The sequence below is a fragment of the Crinia signifera genome, chromosome 6 (genome assembly GCF_055691185.1).
Source record: "Crinia signifera chromosome 6, ASM5569118v1, whole genome shotgun sequence".
NCBI classification, from domain to species: domain Eukaryota; kingdom Metazoa; phylum Chordata; class Amphibia; order Anura; family Myobatrachidae; genus Crinia; species Crinia signifera.
The window spans coordinates 11,647,264-11,669,340 of NC_139222.1; the positions used below are offsets into that span (position 1 = coordinate 11,647,264).

At 47.7% G+C, this 22,077-nt stretch overlaps 2 protein-coding genes across 2 annotated transcripts in view; both read right to left on the minus strand.

Moving 5' to 3' along the window:
• LOC146007442 (uncharacterized) overlaps positions 1-11,534 on the minus strand; it is a 50,393-nt gene extending 38,859 nt beyond the window's left edge. The window contains exons 1-2 of the mRNA XM_083145791.1: positions 10,316-11,534; positions 9,318-10,181 (exon numbers count right to left, since the gene is read on the minus strand). Of these exons, the coding sequence (XP_083001917.1) occupies positions 9,318-10,181; positions 10,316-11,392 (1,941 nt within the window). The 5' untranslated portion in view covers positions 11,393-11,534. The remainder of the gene's footprint in view (positions 1-9,317; positions 10,182-10,315) is intronic.
• LOC146009988 (uncharacterized) overlaps positions 11,494-22,077 on the minus strand; it is a 121,308-nt gene continuing 110,724 nt past the window's right edge. Inside the window, exon 4 of the mRNA XM_083150707.1 lies at positions 11,494-12,442. Within this exon, the coding sequence (XP_083006833.1) occupies positions 11,634-12,442 (809 nt within the window). The 3' untranslated portion in view covers positions 11,494-11,633. The remainder of the gene's footprint in view (positions 12,443-22,077) is intronic.

Genomic DNA, 22,077 nt, shown 5'->3' on the forward strand with positions numbered 1-22,077 from the left:
ATGTACTTCGTTGTTTGTAATTTCATTTACTTTCTTTTTCTTTGTATGGAAAAAAAAAATACAAACTTAAAAATACACACACACATACAGACATGGCTGTGTGTGTTTGTGTAATTTTAAATATTTGAAGGTGGTGAATAAAACCTAGATCTGAAAATACACTATTATTATGAAAGTCTCTGTCCACAGTTTCTTTAAAAGTTAAGTATGTTATCTAAATGCCGCGTCCCGCTTATCAGATAAATTATGTCTTCGGGTACCCCTTTAAAAGCCCGCTGGTTTGTTGCTGCAGGTTTTCAGAGGAGAGGGACTGGTGCAGCTTAGGGGTGTTGGCGTCTCAACTGATAGCCCCAGATGGTGAAGTTGTTGCACATGTGTACACTCCATGCACCGACCGCCGCTGATATCTGGCGGCTTCAGGGACTTCAAATAGCAGAGTGTGATGTTCCGGTCAACAGCATTGCCGTGGACACTGCCTAGCTTATTCAGACCGAGATCCCTCCTGCCTCGCTCGTCACTTGCAGCCTCCTACTTACCCTTTCCTTGCAGTCCATCTGGCTCCCATTCAGCTGCGAGAAGAGTGCTACCGGCTGTCACCGTATGGGTGCAGGTTGGATCGTTCCCATCTTCGTCTGTCTCCAACGCGTTTCAGCTTGTAAGCCTTCAAGGAAGTTTGTGCTTTGGAAAAGTCTGTGTGTTTAAAACCTTCTCCGTTCTCTGGATGGTTCTGGTAATCATTTCGTATTGGTCGGTCAGAGTGTCTGTCATCAATGCCTTCTGATTGGCTCCAGTGGTGTACTTTTCATTGTTTTTTTATTTATTTTGTCTGCGTATCTCTAGAATATCAGATCTGTTTGGTTTTAGGCATTGCTGTCATTATTGTACATTTTATCCTCCATTTTATCCTTTTGTGTTAGCAGTGCGATTAGTTTTTATATATGTTTTTTCCAAAGTATCCCTCTTTTTTGTTCAATTGGACATGACATTCCCCTTGAATGTGCCCCTGTCAGCACCTAACAGTCTACCCTATTTACACTAGGACCTAACAGTCTTCCTTAGTCGCAGTCCCGTTAGTACCTAAAGGTCGGAATCTTTGTCAATGCTTCTGCCGGTGTCTGGAAAAATCTCTTGTGTACCTAAGATGCTTCTTTGATATATTGTTTCCTCTGTGTATATGACTAGATCATTTGTTATCAATGTAACCTTTCTCTCGGAGAGTATATGTGTTAAGTATTTAGAGTCCTAATGTTTGTTGTAATTAGCTGCTGTGAAAAGTGATATTTTAATGGGTGTGTGAGCTATTGATGTTCTGTAGTCTGATTAATTATTTATTAATTATTTACTTCCAATGATTGATTTAGCCTGTGGTTCGATGAATTTATTTTAAATTAACTATCCCTTTATTAAGAAGTGTATTTGATAATATTATTGTACATTCAAACTATACTCCTATTAATGCTTATGCTGTGTACTGGTTTCTGATGGAGGAATGGACTTTTGTTTAGATTTGTTCTTTGTGCTCTATTTTTTTGCCAATGATTGATTTAACCTCATTGTGTAGGTTGAGCCCTCTTGGTGCAAATGTTTTATGTTTTTACATTCATTTTAATTCTGCTTTGTTGATTTTATGTGTACAGTCTTCCACCCTCCAGTTTGGATGTATCAATTCTATGCCCACAAATTTCAATGATTGTGGGTCACTATCATGGTGAAGTTTGAAGTGTTTTCAGATATTGTGTTCCTTGTACCCTCTTTTTATGTTCCTTAAGTGCTCCTATATATGCTCTTTTAGTTGTCTGGTAGTTCTGCCAACGCATTATTTGTTGCACCCACATTTCAGGAGATGAATGACACCTTTGCTGTCGCATGTTATTTCTTGCTTTATTTTAAATGTTTCGTCATTGACAAAGGATTTAAAATCTGTGGTGGGTCTGGTGCTTCTGTTTTTGGTTGTTACAACCGGCAAAGTTTCCACAATAGAAGAAACCTTTTGTTAGGGGGGTACTGAGCTATTGTTGTTTGTATGGCAGGTTTTGGGGGATATGTTTTTTTTATTAACTTTTGTTTTAAATCAGGTGCCTTTTTGAATATAAGTTTTGGTATTTGTGGGAGATGGTCTGCCAGAACTTTATCTTCTAATAGTATTGGCCAGTGTTTGATTAGAATTGTCCTCAATTGTCCTGGTTGTTTGGAGTATTGTGTGATGAAAGGTACCTCATTAAGGATTGGATCTTTATCTGCTCCTTTATCTCTGTATTTCAATAGGTCTTCTCTATTGGTCTGGTGAATTTGTTGGAAGGCTTCACTGATTTTGTTTTCTTCATATTGTTTTTCTTTGAATTGTCTGGCCAGTTCATTCCCTTGTTTTATGTAGTATAAAATGTTGGAGCAGTTTCATCTTAGTCTCATAAACTGGCTTTTGGGGACTGAATTCATCCAGTTTGGGTGATGCCAACTGGTTGACAGTATGTAGCTGTTTACATCTACTGTTTTTTTTTATTATGTTTTTGTTTGAATCCAAGATTTGTCTGTGTAAATGTTTAGGTCGAGGAAATTTACTTGGTTGTGAAAATTAGATTGTTCTTGTTATTGTTTGTGTGAAATGAATTATTTTAATGACTGCTCATCCCCTCTCCAGATGAAGATCACATCATCTATGTACTTTGTCCGTAGCACGAGATTCGCCTCTAGTCACCTCCCCCCATATGTGGTGGTCCTCCCACCAACTCATGAAGAGGTTGGCGTAACTGGGGGCGAATCTCGTGCCCATTGCTGTCCCAGTGGTCTGCATGAAAAACCGATTCTCAAACCAGACATAATTGTGTTCAAGAATGAAATCTATGCTGGTGATAATAAATTGTATCTGTTCTGTTGCTAAATCTTTATCCTGTGTGAGATGGTATTTAATACTTTCTAGCCCTTGCTCATGTTCTATCACTGAATATAATGATGTAACATTGGATGTGGCCAGCCAGAGGTCTTGGTCCCATTGGGTATTTTGAAGTTTGTCTAGTATATGTGTGATGTCTCTTAGAAATGATCTCTGTTTTTGAACATATGGCTGCAAAAAGGTATCCAAGTATCGTGAGAGGTTTGATGATTTATTGGCCTACCAGGCTTTACAGCATTTTTGTGGATTTTTGGGGAGATAGTAAAACACTGGTATAACTGGATGGTTGGTCTGTATGAATTGTAATACTTTTTGTTTCAGGATCCCCATTGTATGTCCTTCATGTAAGTGTTTGTCTAACTCTTGTTTGAATTTAATGGTTGGGTCTTGTTTTAGTCGGGAGTATGTTTTTGTATCCCCCAGAATTCTCTGTGATTCTTCTAGGTCAGTGGTTCTCAACCTCGTCCTCAAGGACGTTTTCCATGTCACCCAGCAGGTGCACTCATTATTCACTGACAGATTTTAAAAGATCCACAGGTGGAGCTAATTATTTCATCTGTGATTCTGGGCCTTATTCTAGTTCACTCTTAGAGGCAAATTCCTTCTCAGAAGGACAAAACCATGTGCACTGCAGGGGGGCAGATGTAACAGGTGCAGATAGAATTAGATTTGGGTGAGTTATTTTGTTTCTGTACAGGGGAAATACTGACTGCTTTATTTTTACACTGCAATATAGATCTCACTTTGAAGAAAAACCCCACCCAAATCTAACTCTCTCTGCACATGTTATATCTGCCCCCCTGCAGTGCACATGGTTTTGTCCATTTGAGAAGGAATTTGCCTCTAAAAGTGAACTAGAATAAGGCCCACTGTGTGGAGACCTGGAAAACATGCACTGTTGGGGGGTCCTGAGAACCGGCATTGAGAACCACTGCTCTAGGTAATCGGCTTTATTAAGAATTATAATCCCTCCCCCTTTGTCAACTGGTTTTATTATTATTATTGAGTGATTGTTTTGTAGATCCTGTAATGCTGATATTTCTTTTCTAGTTATTATTCATTCATACACCCTCCCGCCCTCTACGGTCAGCTGACGACTGTCGTCTCTCCTCCACCCTGATCACTGCTTCCCATGCTAGAGTACAGGACTTTGCCCGTGCTGCACCCCTTCAGTGGAACGCACTCCCTCGCTCCATTAGACTCTCCCCGACCTTGCAAAGCTTCAAACGGGCACTGAAAACTCACCTATTCATCAAAGCGTACCCTTCCACTGCATAAACCAGCTGGTTCTCCGACCCCTTGCCTGTTTACATCCTGCTATCTAACCACCACCCCCTCGCTTGCACCTCTTGTAATCTGTCTGTCTCCCCTTCCTACTAGATTGTAAGCTCCTCCGAGTAGGGCCCTCTTCCCTCCTGTTGTCAAAGCCCACTTCTCTTCACATTTCACTCACAGCTCTCCTTTACTCCAACACTCAGTGACCATCTTCATACTCATCTCCATCATTGGCCTCAAGCCTCTAGTTGTATGTTGATTGGGTCCTCACTACTTACATTTAAGCTGTAATGTGTATTGAACTGTGGTGCTCTTTATTTGTACTGTATTTTTGTTATTTATTCAATGTTATGCCAAGTTTTGTCTCCCTGTATTGTTCCTTTGTACGGCGCTGCGAAACACTTGTGGCGCCTTATAAATAAAATTATAATAATAATAATAATAGTTAGGTTTCTGTCATGATTGTGTATGTCTAGTTTTTCTAGATCTTTTTCTACCATCTTGGTGAAATGGTCTATCTGTGCGCCTTTCATGTAGCTGGGGTAGAAGGTCGATGCTGGTTTTTGGTGTGTATGTTTGTATTGGTCCCCATTATCGGTGTTTCTTATTGGTGCTGGCGTTGTATTTGCAAAAAACTTCTTGTTATGTGAGTTTTCCTGTAAAATTATGTAAATCAAGGTACGTCTGGAACTTGTCTCATTGATTGGTAGGAGTGAACTTTAGCCCTTTACATAGTAATTTTGTATGTTCTTTTGTCATGATATGGTTGCTTAAAATGAATATTCCTTTTCCTATTTCCCCCTCCTGTGTCTTACTCTCTTTCTTGCCACCTCCTCCTCTGCACCCTCTTCTAGTCCTCTTATTGTGTTTGTTACATTTCTCCAACTCGTTGCTTTCTTTATTTATGGAGGTGCTGTGTGTTTCACCGCTAAAAAAAGAGGTGCTATGTCGACACATATCTGGGTGCTTGTTGTCTCACTTGGTGAGGTCTGATGTTGTTTAGATGTTCTTTGGTCAGTGTTTGATTCTAGTTCTGATCCTTTCTCAGATGTACCCTGATGTATTGCGAATTCTGTTTTTAATATTGAGAATCTGATGGTATGTCCCTCTGTTCTGCTTGATTCCCATCCTTGTTCTAGTGAAATCCTAGCTAGATGGTCGTAATGTGCGTTTTCTTCTAACGGTGTTTCTACTTCATGTATTGAAAACGATTGTTCAGATAGCGATGTATTCGTTGTCTCATCAGCTAGAATATTGTTTTCTGCTGGGGTCTCTGTTTCTTGTCTTGCTTTGGTATGTAGTGATGTCATATACAGCTGGTATGTAGTGATGTCATATACAGCTGGTATGCAGTGATGTCATATACTGCTGGTATGCTAGGTTGGGTCTTTTGTATACTGAACTGCTCGTCAATGTTTTTTTCTCTAAAGTCTTAATTGGTTTCTTCTTGTCTCTGGGTGGTATATTGAATCTGTCCCCAAGGAATTTTTTATTTTTGAAGTTCAATTAGTTGTAATTCTCTTCTAATCAGTCTGTCAGAGGTCAGGTCTGAAAGGGTGATAAATTCTACTATTTTAGGCGTGGCAAAATATCACTGCCGGTGACACCTTACTGACTACCTCAGCGCATGTGCTAAATCAAATCAGTTACTGCCACCAGCCAGAGTACCGTGTGTATGCCAATGCCCAGGGCAAGCACTGACTCTTACATGCACACAAATTTATTAATACATAAAGAAAATGGTAACATGCTCTCGGTCTTGGGTTGGAAAACGCAGAAAACCAGAACTAAGATTTAGATTTTTAATCCAGGTCCAAACTTCAAATCTCATTGTTACAGAAATAAGAAAGGTTACAAGAATATCATAGTTTCTTTCACTGGCTTCCCTTCCCTTTCAGAATCCAATTTAAGCTTCCAACACTTACTCACCCATTCACATCTCTGACCTCATCGCCCTTTACACTCCTGCCCGCCCTCTTCGCTCTGATAATGCACGCCACCTCTACTGCCTAAGGATTACTTCCTCCCACTCCTAACTCCAAGACTTATCACATGCTGCCCCCTACCTCTGGAATTCTTTACCTCTCATACAGGCTCTAAAGACCCACATCACTTTTTAAAACAACCTGACGGGTCTGCAACCATACACACTGTGGGGGAGGATTCGCACAGGCACTGAAGTATAACATAAGTAAATAATCAAATTTTACCAACATCAAAACCACATTACCGGTAATCCCATGTGGTATCTGGTTGGCGGCGCTCCCAAGGTAGGTTCAGTGCAATAACTGAAAACAACAGTCAGTCGTCGAAAACCAAAGAAGAACAACAGGGTTTTTGGGACACACTTTATAAAGATATAGATAAAATGATCGGTGAATTAATTAAATATAACTTTTATTCAGAAGATAGTTTAAAATAGCGACATATATTTAGCAATAAAGACAAACATGAAAGACATAATCAATACATATAAATGCAGAAATCCTTATAATGATAGTAAAGGTCTTTGTGATCACATACAATGGTTACACTACGGATTATCTCCTATATAACTGTCACCACCGGTAATAAGATGTGAGTCACTACAATAGGTGGCTAAGATATAATATGATCAGTGACATCTGCAAGGAAATGTCAGTTATAACGCATGACACTGAATGAGAACATTCCGTACTCAGCAATAGATACAATATTTAGTATCCATAGGTTCCAGTGAATACATTTATAATATTGCTCAGCACCAGTTAGCATCCTAAAGGCTGACAGATGAGATGCAGAGAAACAGAACAGATCTGGCTGTATAGAATACTCCACTGGGAATAGTTCCTGCGCTTCTGCTGTCTGAGGGATTACAGCACCAGGTATTCCCTGGTAGTCTCCTAATCAGGAACTAACCAGGCCAATCACGGCTTAGCCTCTAAGGTGGGAGGAGACTAGGGGACACAGTGAGGTATGGCAGTAATATGATCACCACAAATGAGAGCATTTGGTCATCAGCAAGTTGGAGTGAAAATGAAAAGAGAACGCATCTGCTTTTCTGTGCATTGGTGCAGATGGCCCCTGATACAGAATCGGCATTGCAGGGACACTCACCACCACAGAATGAGACAGCCTTAAGAAAATAGGGAATATATACATATATCAAAAGTAATGCTGCCCATACACTTATGCTATTGGATTCGATGTAACATCGAAGTGCGATGTCCATCAAACCTGATTGCATCTTGTGGTGTAATAAGTGCCCCTTTTCAGCACCCGATGTCCATACCATCTTGAGATGGCACATCAGGTGCTGGCAGAGGACCGCATTGTAGTGTAGTGCTAGCGGGCGTCAGCAGTGGTGGCAAAATTGTTTAAAACACTGGGCAGCCCTCGGATTGGCTAAGCTGTCTCAGCATATCAGAGGGCTGCCCAGTGTTTTAAACAATTCTGCCACCACCGCTACAATACAATGTTGCCCTCTCCCACGTCCCCAGCGGTCCCTTCGGCCCCCTCGCCCCAAGCCACTGAAAGCGTTCTCTCCGCCCCCCACCCACGATCGCATGTGGTTAAAAACGATCGCTCCTGCAATTGAATAGAAATGATGTGCAGCACATCCTGTTTATGGGCAGCAATAGTTCTCACCCTCACATTTGCCTGGGTGTCAGCAAAGTGGTGTGATAGACACTCCTGGAGACTTCGGGGGTTATATTTGGGTACCTGTGTATTATCTGATCGCCCGATTTTTTCATTGGGTCTGAAAAATCATGCGATGCGATTTTTCCATAGGAATCAATGTTAAATGGTCCCTGAGACCATTAGGGTCAATGTAAAATGCCCCCCAGTCCCCCCCCCCACCACCATCAACGCCAACCCGAAGCATGGTGAGCGCAGCGGTACGCGTCCTCCGATCTTTTCATACCCCCACTATCCACGTCGGCGTGGAATTGATTTTATATAGTGTGGCGAGGGGACGCAAAATACATGTTAAGTAATCCACGTCCCCTTGCTGGGCTCGCCATGCTTTGGGTTGGCGTTGATGGTGGGGTGGCATTAACAATGAGGGGGCATTTAGCCTAATACACCTAATGGGGGGGCCATTTAACATTGCCCCTAATGTGAAATCGGGTCTCAGGGACCATTTAACATTGATTCCTATGGGAAAATTGTGGTGTAAAATGCCAGGTGGTGATTCACCCAATGCGGGCTTCCCTGGTGCACTACAATTGCCAGCAACTGTCTCTGAATCTACAACTAACCCCGGATAAAGAAGCCAACACTCAAACACTGAGATTTCAGCCTCCTGTTTCCCCGGGACAGCTCATATCTGACTATCAAAGGGACACCTGAGCCAAACGCTGAGGAGGACCCTGCAGCGAGATCGTGACACTGACAGGCAGGAAGTAGATTCTGATTGGTTGCCCATAGCAACACCACATATGAAGCAGAATACACATCTTAGTAAATGTCCCCCTTAGACTACTCGTGTATGCACTGACACGAAAAATCCTATAGAGACGGATATTAACCCCTTGAGTGGTATGCCCGGAAATTTTCCGGGCTCAGCTGCGCTGCCACAGCGGGCTATCCCGGAAAATTTCCGGGCATACCACTAACATAGAATAGGCACACTAACATGTGCGCCAGTGGTGTCCAGGTGTGCACCACTGGCGCAGCACCTCTGGAGTCCCCCCCTTTGCTCCGGCGATCGGTGCGCCGGAGCTCCCTGCCCTGACCCGCCGTCACTCATTTTACAGTGATGTCGGGGGCAGGCTCGGGAGTGCTCAGGAACCCGAGTCCTCCCAAGCCGCCGCGATCATCCCCCAGCCTGCCGCCGACGTCACTGCTAAATGTGACAGGCGCCGGCAAAGGCAGCGGGGATACTGGACAGTGGCTGCAGGGAAGCTCCGGCGTACTAACGCCGGAGCAGAGGTGAGGAGGGAGTTTCCAACTTCACGTGGTCGGTTTGTCCTGCCCTGGTCGGTTTGTCCTGCCCCAGCAAAACCCACCACCCAAGGGGTTATATAATATGAATATTTAAGATCAAACAGCGCCTGACAATTTGGTATAAGTGAATACATCTTATTTATACCAACATTTCTCCTTTTATTGTCAGAGTAATGTAACCAGCCTGTATCATTTCCCTCATCTCACGGGTATTACATTACACCTGTGTGTGGATTTTCTGGTGTCTATCCAGATGATGTTTATTTCTAAAACATTTCCCACACTCAGAACATGCATACAGCTTCTCCCCTGTGTGAGTTCTCTGATGAGCACAAAGCATTTGTTTTTGTGTAAAAGATTTCCCACATTCAGAGCATAAAAACTTCTCCCCTGTGTGAGTTCTCTGATGTTTAACAAGGTTTCCTTTCGCTGCAAAACATTTCTCGCACTCAGAACATGGAAATGGCTTCTCCCCTGTGTGATGTCTCTGATGTGCAACAAGATGTGATTTACGTGCAAAAAATTTCTCACACTCAGAACATGGAAACAGCTTCACCCCTGTGTGAGTTCTCTGATGTGCAACAAGAGCTGATTTATGTGGAAAACATTTCTCACACTCGGAACATGCATAGGGCTTCTCCCCTGTGTGAGTTCTCTGATGTAGGACAAGATGTGCTCTCTGTGTATAACATTTCCCACACTCAGAACATGCATACAGCTTCTCCCCTGTGTGAATTCTCTGATGCCTCTCAGGATCTTTTTTTTGTGCAAAATATTTCCCACACTCAGAACATGGAAATGGCTTCTCCCCTGTGTGAGTTCTCTGATGTTTAACAAGATCATCTTTCAACGCAAAACATTTCTCGCACTCGGAACATGAAAATGGCTTCTCACCTGTGTGAGTTCTCTGATGTAGGACAAGAGCTGATTTATGTGGAAAACATTTCTCGCACTCAGAACATGGAAACATCATCTCCCCTGTGTGGGTTCTCTGATGTGCAAAAAGAGCTGATTTATGTGTAAAACATTTCTCGCACTCGGAACATGAAAACGGCTTCTCACCTGTGTGAGTTCTCTTAATGAATATTTAAGATCAAACAGCGCCAGACAATTTGGTATAAGTGAATACATCTTATTTATACCAACATTTCTCCTTTTTATTGTCAGAGTAATGTAACCAGCCTGTATCATTTCCCTTATCTCACGGGTATTACTTTACACCTGTGTGTGGATTTTCTGATGTTTAACCAGATGATGTTTATTTCTAAAACATTTCCCACACTCAGAACATGCATACGGCTTCTCCCCTGTGTGAGTTCTCTGATGAGCACAAAGCGTTTGTTTTTGTGTAAAAGATTTCCCACATTCAGAGCATAAAAACTTCTCCCCTGTGTGAGTTCTCTGATGTTTAACAAGGTCTCCTTTCGCTGCAAAACATTTCTCGCACTCAGAACATGGAAATGGCTTCTCCCCCGTGTGAGTTCTCTGATGTTTAACAAGACCTCCTTTCAGGGCAAAACATTTCTCGCACTCGGAACATGGAAATGGCTTCTCCCCTGTGTGATGTCTCTGATGTGCAACAAGATGTGATTTACGTGCAAAAAATTTCTCACACTCAGAACATGCATAGGGCTTCTCCCCTGTGTGAGTTCTCTGATGTGCAACAAGATGTGATTTATGTGGAAAACATTTCTCACACTCGGAACATGCATAGGGCTTCTCCCCTGTGTGAGTTCTCTGATGTAGGACAAGATGTTCTCTCCGTGTATAACATTTCCCACACTCAGAACATGCATACGGCTTCTCCCCTGTGTGAATTCTCTGATGCCTCTCAAGATCTTTTTTTTGTGCAAAATATTTCCCACACTCAGAACATGGAAATGGCTTCTCCCCTGTGTGAGTTCTCTGATGTTTAACAAGATCATCTTTCAACGCAAAACATTTCTCGCACTCGGAACATGAAAATGGCTTCTCACCTGTGTGAGTTCTCTGATGTAGGACAAGAGCTGATTTATGTGGAAAACATTTCTCGCACTCAGAACATGGAAACATCATCTCCCCTGTGTGGGTTCTCTGATGTGCAACAAGAGCTGATTTATGTGTAAAACATTTCTCGCACTCGGAACATGAAAACGGCTTCTCCCCTGTGTGAGTTCTCTGATGTGTAACAAGAGCTGATTTATGTGTAAAACATTTCTCGCACTCGGAACATGGAAACATCATCTCCCCTGTGTGGGTTCTATGATGCACATTAAGATGCGTTTTCATTTTATAACATTTCCCACAAACAGAACACATAAATGGCTTCTCCCCTGTGTGAACTCTCTGATGTGTTATAAGATAAGACTTTACTTTAAAACATTTCCCACACTCAGAGCATGGAAACGGCCTCTCACCTGTGTGAGTTCTCTGATGCACAATAAGATGAGACTTTACTTTAAAAAATTTCCCACACTCAGAGCATGGAAACGGCCTCTCCCCTGTGTGAGTTCTCTGATGTAGGACAAGATGTGCTCTCTGTGTATAACATTTCCCACACTCAGAACATGCATACGGCTTCTCCCCTGTGTGAGTTCTCTGATGCCTCCCAAGATCTTTTTTTTTGTGCAAAACATTTCCCACACTCAGAACATGGAAATGGCTTCTCACCTGTGTGAGTTCTCTGATGTTTAACAAGATCCCTTTTCAAAGCAAAACATTTCTCGCACTCGGAACATGAAAATGGCTTCTCACCTGTGTGAGTTCTCTGATGTAGGACAAGAGCTGATTTATGTGTAAAACATTTCTCGCACTCGGAACATGGAAACATCATCTCCCCTGTGTGGGTTCTATGATGCACATTAAGATGCGCTTTCATTTTATAACATTTCCCACACACAGAACACATAAATGGCTTCTCCCCTGTGTGAACTCTCTGATGTGTTATAAGATAAGACTTTACTTTAAAACATTTCCCACACTCAGAGCATGGAAACGGCCTCTCACCTGTGTGAGTTCTCTGATGTGCAACTAACTTTGACTTACATGGAAAACACTTATCACATTCACAACAGGCAAATACTTTGCGAGATGTACTAGGTGTACCAACATCGGAGTCATCAGTGGAACATTCCTCATTATCGGTGCCATCAGTGAAACATTCCTCATTATCGGTGGCATCAGTGGAACATTCCTCACTATTGGTGTCATCAGTGGAACATTCCTCACTATCGGTGCCATCAGTAGAACATTCCTCACTATCGGAGGGAGCGGGCGATGTATCTGCACTGTGATGTACTGAATGTATAGTTAGAGGAATGTGGTTTTCTCCTGGAGAACTTCTTGTGATGTCATCTTCTATTTTCAATTCTGAAAAACAAAATGGGGATAATCCATCAGAGCGATTCCTTCTCGGGTGTCCGTGCGCTGGGAATACAATACACGCATGGAAAGAGAGATCTTGTTACACCGTGGAGCATTTCCACAGATATATCCTTAATTACTGCAGCAGCACCAAATAGCCCCTCTCTGCGTGCCAGGCCCCGTGGCTCACAGCAGCACAGAGCATCTTTCTCACCCAAAATGTGCATCTTATTTGTATAAGTAAAACAGACAGAGGTGGAAGAACGACATTGCTAGTGTACACTGATCTCTGGTGTGTGCGACATTTGTACATCAGTGTGGGACTGAGGCTGAACCTGTACACAAAGCCCCACAACGCAGTGCCGGCAGTGTATATCACATGTTCTGTTGTGCGTCATCTGTGACTGTACGTGTGCGACACCAAGTCAGAGCCCAGTGTCTGTAGTGCAATCAGAGGCTTTTCTCTGCACCTGCGATGTGACTAAGATGCTAACTGTAAGAAAACAGGGCGCACTACTCTAGTGGTGCCACCGTGCATCTCGTGCCACGTGGTGTATGGGTGCCTGGGGCATGAGGACACAACTGTGATGTGACTAAGATGCTAAATGTAAGGAAACTGGACAATGAGGCAGCAGCAGGGTACAGAAAAAGACCACACAGAATGGGAGCATCAGGACTGAGCTGGAGAATGGGGCAGGACAGAGGAGTAGGGTACAGAAGGAGATCACACAGAATGGGGACATCAGGACTGAGCTGGAGAATGGGGCAGGACAGATGAGTAGGGTACAGAAGGAGATCACACAGAATGGGGGCATCAGGACTGAGCTGGGGAATGAGGAAGAGGCAGGACAGAGGAGTAGGGTACAGAAGGAGATCACACAGAATGGGGACATCAGGACTGAGCTGGAGAATGGGGCAGTGGCAGGACAGAGGAGTAGGGTACAGAAGGAGATCACACAGAATGGGGACATCAGGACTGAGCTGGAGAATGGGGCAGCGGCAGGACAGAGGAGTAGGGTACAGAAGGAGATCACACAGAATGGGGACATCAGGACTGAGCTGGAGAATGGGGCAGGACAGAGGAGTAGGGTACAGAAGGAGATCACACAGAATGGGGGACATCAGGACTGAGCTGGAGAATGGGGCAGGACAGAGGAGAAGGGTACAGAAGGAGATCACACAGAATGGGGGCATCAGGACTGAGCTGGAGAATGGGGCAGCGGCAGGACAGAGGAGTAGGGTACAGAAGGAGATCACACAGAATGGGGACATCAGGACTGAGCTGGAGAATGGGGCAGCGGCAGGACAGAGGAGTAGGGTACAGAAGGAGATCACACAGAATGGGGACATCGGGACTGAGCTGGAGAATGGGGCAGGACAGAGGAGTAGGGTACAGAAGGAGATCACACAGAATGGGGGCATCAGGACTGAGCTGGGGAATGGGGAAGAGGCAGCACAGAGGAGTAGGATACAGAAGGAGATCACACAGAATGGGGACATCAGGACTGAGCTGGAGAATGGGGCAGGACAGAGGAGTAGGGTACAGAAGGAGATCACACAGAATGGGGACATCAGGACTGAGCTGGAGAATGGGGCAGTGGCAGGACAGAGGAGTAGGGTACAGAAGGAGATCACACAGAATGGGGACATCAGGACTGAGCTGGAGAATGGGGTTGGACAGGGGAGTAGGGTACAGAAGGAGATCACACAGAATGGGGGACATCAGGACTGAGCTGGAGAATGGGGCAGGACAGAGGAGAAGGGTACAGAAGGAGATCACACAGAATGGGGGCATCAGGACTGAGCTGGAGAATGGGGCAGCGGCAGGACAGAGGAGTAGGGTACAGAAGGAGATCACACAGAATGGGGCATCAGGACTGAGCTGGAGAATGGGGCAGTAGCAGGACAGAGGAGTAGGGTACAGAAGGAGATCACACAGAATGGGGGCATCAGGACTGAGCTGGAGAATTGGGCAGGACAGAGGAGTAGGGTACAGAAGGAGATCACACAGAATGGGGACATCAGGACTGAGCTGGAGAATGGGGCAGTGGCAGGACAGAGGAGTAGGGTACAGAAGGAGATCACACAGAATGGGGGCATCAGGACTGAGCTGGAGAATGGGGCAGGACAGAGGAGTAGGGTACAGAAGGAGATCACACAGAATGGGGGCATAAGGACTGAGTTGGAGAATGGGGCAGCGGCAGGACAGAGGAGTAGGGTACAGAAGGAGATCACACAGAATGGGGGCATCAGGACTGAGCTGGAGAATGGGGCAGCGGCAGGACAGAGGAGTAGGGTACAGAAGGAGATCACACAGAATGGGGGCATCAGGACTGAGCTGGAGAATGGGGCAGCGGCAGGGTAGAGGAGTTGGGTACATAAGGAGATCACACAGAATGGGGGCATCAGGACTGAGCTGGAGAATGGGGAAGGACAGAGGAGTAGGGTACAGAAGGAGATCACACAGAATGGGGGCATCAGGACTGAGCTGGAGAATTGGGCAGGACAGGAGTAGGGTACAGAAGGAGATCACACAGAATGGGGACATCAGGACTGAGCTGGAGAATGGGGCAGCGGCAGGACAGAGGAGTAGGGTACAGAAGGAGATCACACAGAATGGGGGCATCAGGACTGAGCTGGAGAATGGGGCAGGACAGAGGAGTAGGGTACAGAAGGAGATCACACAGAATGGGTGCATCAGGACTGAGCTGGAGAATGGGGCAGTGGCAGGACAGAGGAGTAGGGTACAGAAGGAGATCACACAGAATGGGGACATCAGGACTGAGCTGGAGAATGGGGTTGGACAGGGGAGTAGGGTACAGAAGGAGATCACACAGAATGGGGGACATCAGGACTGAGCTGGAGAATGGGGCAGGACAGAGGAGCAGGGTACAGAAGGAGATCACACAGATGGGGGCATCAGGACTGAGCTGGAGAATGGGGCAGGACAGAGGAGTAGGGTACAGAAGGAGATCACACAGAATGGGGGCATAAGGACTGAGTTGGAGAATGGGACAGCTGCAGGACAGAGGAGTAGGGTACAGAAGGAGATCACACAGAATGGGGACATCAAGACTGAGCTGGAGAATGGGGCAGCGGCAGGACAGAGGAGTAGGGTACAGAAGGAGATCACACAGAATGGGGGCATCAGGACTGAGCTGGAGAATGGGGCAGGACAGAGGAGTAGGTTACAGAAGGAAATCACACAGAATGGGGACATCAGGACTGAGCTGGAAAATGGGGCAGCGGCAGGACAGAGGAGTAGGGTACAGAAGGAGATCACACAGAATGGGGACATCAGGACTAAGCTGGAGAATGGGGTAGCGGCAGGAGACAGAGGAGTAGGGTACAGAAGGAGATCACACAGAATGGGGACATCAGGACTGAGCTGGAGAATGGGGCAGGACAGAGGAGTAGGGTACAGAAGGAGATCACACAGAATGGAGGAATTAGGACTGAGCTGGAGAATGGGGCAGTGGCAGGACAGAGGAGTAGGGTACAGAAGGAGATCACACAGAATGGGGGCATCAGGACTGAGCTGGAGAATGGGGCAGCGGCAGGAAAGAGGAGTAGGGTACAGAAGGAGGGCATCAGGACTGAGCTGGAGAATGGGGCAGGACAGAGGAGTAAGGCACAGAAGTAGATCACACAGAATGGAGGAATCAGGACTGAGCTGGAGAATGGGGCAGCGGCAGGACAGAGGAGTAGGGTACAGAAGGAGATCACACAGAATGGGGGCATCAGGACTGAGCTGGAGAATGGGGCAGGACAGAGGAGTAGGGCACAGATGGAGCTCACACAGAATGGGGGCATCAGGACTGAGCTAGAGAATGGGGCAGGACAGGGGAGTAGGGTACAGAAGGAAATCACACAGAATGGGGGCATCAGGACTGAGCTGGAGAATGGGGCAGGACAGAGGAGTAGGGTACAGAAGGAGATCACACAGAATGGGGACATCAGGACTGAGCTGGAGAATGGGGCAGTGGCAGGACAGAGGAGTAGGGTACAGAAGGAGATCACACAGAATGGGGACATCAGGACTGAGCTGGAGAATGGGGTTGGACAGGGGAGTAGGGTACAGAAGGAGATCACACAGAATGGGGGACATCAGGACTGAGCTGGAGAATGGGCCAGGACAGAGGAGAAGGGTACAGAAGGAGATCACACAGAATGGGGCATCAGGACTGAGCTGGAGAATGGGGTAGGACAGAGGAGAAGGGTACAGAAGGAGATCACACAGAATGGGGCATCAGGACTGAGTTGGAGAATGGGGCAGCGGCAGGACAGAGGAGTAGGGTACAGAAGGAGATCACACAGAATGGGGCATCAGGACTGAGCTGGAGAATGGGGTAGGACAGAGGAGTAGGGTACAGAAGGAGATCACACAGAATGGGGCATCAGGACTGAGCTGGAGAATGGGGCAGGACAGAGGAGTAGGGTACAGAAGGAGATCACACAGAATGGGGACATCAGGACTGAGCTGGAGAATGGGGCAGTGGCAGGACAGAGGAGTAGGGTACAGAAGGAGATCACACAGAATGGGGTCATCAGGACTGAGCTGGAGAATGGGGCAGGACAGAGGAGTAGGGTACAGAAGGAGATCACACAGAATGGGGGCATAAGGACTGAGTTGGAGAATGGGGCAGCGGCAGGACAGAGGAGTAGGGTACAGAAGGAGATCACACAGAATGGGGGCATCAGGACTGAGCTGGAGAATGGGGCAGCGGCAGGACAGAGGAGTAGGGTACAGAAGGAGATCACACAGAATGGGGGCATCAGGACTGAGCTGGAGAATGGGGCAGCGGCAGGGTAGAGGAGTTGGGTACATAAGGAGATCACACAGAATGGGGGCATCAGGACTGAGCTGGAGAATGGGGCAGGACAGAGGAGTAGGGTACAGAAGGAGATCACACAGAATGGGGACATCAGGACTGAGCTGGAGAATGGGGCAGGACAGAGGAGTAGGGCACAGATGGAGCTCACACAGAATGGGGGCATCAGGACTGAGCTAGAGAATGGGGCAGGACAGGGGAGTAGGGTACAGAAGGAAATCACACAGAATGGGGGCATCAGGACTGAGTTGGAGAATGGGGAAGGACATAGGAGTAGGGTACAGAAGGAGATCACAGAATGGGGGCATCAGGACTGAGCTGGAGAATGGGGCAGGACAGAGGAGTAGGGTACAGAAGGAGATCACACAGAATGGGGGCATCAGGACTGAGCTGGAGAATGGGGCAGTGACAGGACAGAGGAGTAGGGTACAGAAGGAGATCACACAGAATGGGGACATCAGGACTGAGCTGGAGAATGGGGTTGGACAGGGGAGTAGGGTACAGAAGGAGATCACACAGAATGGGGGACATCAGGACTGAGCTGGAGAATGGGGCAGGACAGAGGAGCAGGGTACAGAAGGAGATCACACAGATGGGGGCATCAGGACTGAGCTGGAGAATGGGGCAGGACAGAGGAGTAGGGTAAAGAAGGAGATAACACAGAATGGGGGCATAAGGACTGAGTTGGAGAATGGGGCAGCTGCAGGACAGAGGAGTAGGGTACAGAAGGAGATCACACAGAATGGGGACATCAGGACTGAGCTGGAGAATGGGGCAGCGGCAGGACAGAGGAGTAGGGTACAGAAGGAGATCACACAGAATGGGGGCATCAGGACTGAGCTGGAGAATGGGGCAGCGGCAGGACAGAGGAGTAGGGTACAGAAGGAGATCACACAGAATGGGGACATCAGGACTGAGCTGGAAAATGGGGCAGCGGCAAGACAGAGTAGTAGGGTACAGAAGGAGATCACACAGAATGGGGACATCAGGTCTGAGCTGGAGAATGGGGCAGGACAGAGGAGTTGAGGACAGAAGGAGATCACACAGAATGGGGACATCAGGACTGAGCTGGAGAATGGGGCAGGACAGAGGAGTAGGGTACAGAAGGAGATCACACAGAATGGGGGCATCAGGACTGAGCTGGAGAATGGGGCAGGACAGAGGAGTAGGGTACAGAAGGAGATCACACAGAATGGGGGCATCAGGACTGAGCTGGAGAATGGGGCAGTGGCAGGACAGAGGAGTAGGGTACAGAAGGAGATCACACAGAATGGGGACATCAGGACTGAGCTGGAGAATGGGGTTGGACAGGGGAGTAGGGTACAGAAGGAGATCACACAGAATGGGGGACATCAGGACTGAGCTGGAGAATGGGGCAGGACAGAGGAGCAGGGTACAGAAGGAGATCACACAGATGAGGGCATCAGGACTGAGCTGGAGAATGGGGCAGGACAGAGGAGTAGGGTACAGAAGGAGATCACACAGAATGGGGGCATAAGGACTGAGTTGGAGAATGGGGCAGCTGCAGGACAGAGGAGTAGGGTACAGAAGGAGATCACACAGAATGGGGACATCAGGACTGAGCTGGAGAATGGGGCAGCGGCAGGACAGAGGAGTAGGGTACAGAAGGAGATCACACAGAATGGGGGCATCAGGACTGAGCTGGAGAATGGGGCAGGACAGAGGAGTAGGGTACAGAAGGAGATCACACAGAATGGGGACATCAGGACTGAGCTGGAAAATGGGGCAGCGGCAGGACAGAGGAGTAGGGTACAGAAGGAGATCACACAGAATGGGGACATCAGGTCTGAGCTGGAGAATGGGGCAGGACAGAGGAGTAGGGTACAGAAGGAGATCACACAGAATGGGGACATCAGGACTGAGCTGGAGAATGGGGTTGGACAGGGGAGTAGGGTACAGAAGGAGATCACACAGAATGGGGGACATCAGGACTGAGCTGGAGAATGGGGCAGGACAGAGGAGCAGGGTACAGAAGGAGATCACACAGATGGGGGCATCAGGACTGAGCTGGAGAATGGGGCAGGACAGAGGAGTAGGGTACAGAAGGAGATCACACAGAATGGGGGCATAAGGACTGAGTTGGAGAATGGGGCAGCTGCAGGACAGAGGAGTAGGGTACAGAAGGAGATCACACAGAATGGGGGCATCAGGACTGAGCTGGGGAATGGGGAAGAGGCAGGACAGAGGAGTAGGGTACAGAAGGAGATCACACAGAATGGGGACATTAGGACTGAGCTGGAGAATGGGGCAGGACAGAGGAGTAGGGTACAGAAGGAGATCACACAGAATGGGGGCATCAGGACTGAGCTGGAGAATAGGGCAGGACAGAGGAGTAGGGTACAGAAGGAGATCACACAGAATGGGGGCATCAGGAATGAGCTGGAGAATGGGGCAGCGGCAGGACAGAGGAGTAGGGTACAGAAGGAGATCACACAGAATGGGGGCATCAGGACTGAGCTGGAGAATGGGGCAGGACAGAGGAGTAGGGTACAGAAGGAGATCACACAGAACAGGGGCATCAGGACTGAGCTGGAGAATGGGGCAGGACAGAGGAGTAGGGTACAGAAGGAGATCACACAGAATGGGGACATCAGGACTGAGCTGGAGAATGGGGCAGGACAGATGAGTAGGGTACAGAAGGAGATCACACAGAATGGGGGCATCAGGACTGAGCTGGGGAATGGGGAAGAGGCAGGACAGAGGAGTAGGGTACAGAAGGAGATCACACAGAATGGGGACATTAGGACTGAGCTGGAGAATGGGGCAGGACAGAGGAGTAGGGTACAGAAGGAGATCACACAGAATGGGGGCATCAGGACTGAGCTGGAGAATGGGGCAGGACAGAGGAGTAGGGTACAGAAGGAGATCACACAGAATGGGGCATCAGGAATGAGCTGGAGAATGGGGCAGCGGCAGGACAGAGGAGTAGGGTACAGAAGGAGATCACACAGAATGGGGGCATCAGGACTGAGCTGGAGAATGGGGCAGGACAGAGGAGTAGGGTACAGAAGGAGATCACACAGAACAGGGGCATCAGGACTGAGCTGGAGAATGGGGCAGGACAGAGGAGTAGGGTACAGAAGGAGATTACACAGAATGGGGGCATCAGGAATGAGCTGGAGAATGGGGCAGCGGCAGGACAGAGGAGTAGGGTACAGAAGGAGATCACACAGAATGGGCGCATCAGGACTGAGCTGGAGAATGGGGCAGGACAGAGGAGTAGGGTACAGAAGGAGATCATACAGAATGGGCGCATCAGGACTGAGCTGGAGAATGGGGCAGGACGGAAGAGTAGGGCACAGAAGGAGACCACACAGAATGGGGACATCAGGACTGAGCTGGAGAATGGGGCAGGACAGAGGAGTAGGGTACAGAAGGAGATCACACAGAATGGGGACATCAGGACTGAGCTGGAGAATGGGGCAGGACAGATGAGTAGGGTACAGAAGGAGATCACACAGAATGGGGACATCAGGACTGAGCTGGAGAATGGGGCAGGACAGATGAGTAGGGTACAGAAGGAGATCACACAGAATGGGGGCATCAGGACTGAGCTGGGGAATGGGGAAGAGGCAGGACAGAGGAGTAGGGTACAGAAGGAGATCACACAGAATGGGGACATCAGGACTGAGCTGGAGAATGGGGCAGGACAGAGGAGTAGGGTACAGAAGGAGATCACACAGAATGGGGACATCAGGACTGAGCTGGAGAATGGGGCAGGACAGAGGAGTAGGGTACAGAAGGAGATCACACAGAATGGGGGCATCAGGACTGAGCTGGAGAATGGGGCAGCGGCAGGACAGAGGAGTAGGGCACAGAAGGAGATCACACAGAATGGGGACATCAGGACTGAGCTGGAGAATGGGGCAGGACAGAGGAGTAGGGTACAGAAGGAGATCACACAGAATTGGGGCATCAGGACTGAGCTGGAGAATGGGGCAGGACAGGGGAGTAGGGTACAGAAGGAGATCACACAGAATGGGGGCATCAGGAATGAGCTGGAGAATGGGGCAGCGGCAGGACAGAGGAGTACGGTACAGAAGGAGATCACACAGAATGGGGACATCAGGACTGAGCTGGAGAATGGGGTTGGACAGGGGAGTAGGGAACAGAAGGAGATCACACAGAATGGGGGACATCAGGACTGAGCTGGAGAATGGGGCAGGACAGAGGAGAAGGGTACAGAAGGAGATCACACAGAATGGGGGCATCAGGACTGAGCTGGAGAATGGGGCAGCGGCAGGACAGAGGAGTAGGGTACAGAAGGAGATCACACAGAATGGGGCATCAGGACTGAGCTGGAGAATGGGGTAGGACAGAGGAGTAGGGTACAGAAGGAGATCACACAGAATGGGGCATCAGGACTGAGCTGGAGAATGGGGCAGGACAGAGGAGTAGGGTACAGAAGGAGATCACACAGAATGGGGACATCAGGACTGAGCTGGAGAATGGGGCAGTGGCAGGACAGAGGAGTAGGGTACAGAAGGAGATCACACAGAATGGGGGCATCAGGACTGAGCTGGAGAATGGGGCAGGACAGAGGAGTAGGGTACAGAAGGAGATCACACAGAATGGGGGCATAAGGACTGAGTTGGAGAATGGGGCAGCGGCAGGACAGAGGAGTAGGGTACAGAAGGAGATCACACAGAATGGGGGCATCAGGACTGAGCTGGAGAATGGGGCAGCGGCAGGACAGAGGAGTAGGGTACAGAAGGAGATCACACAGAATGGGGACATCAGGACTGAGCTGGAGAATGGGGCAGCGGCAGGACAGAGGAGTAGGGTACA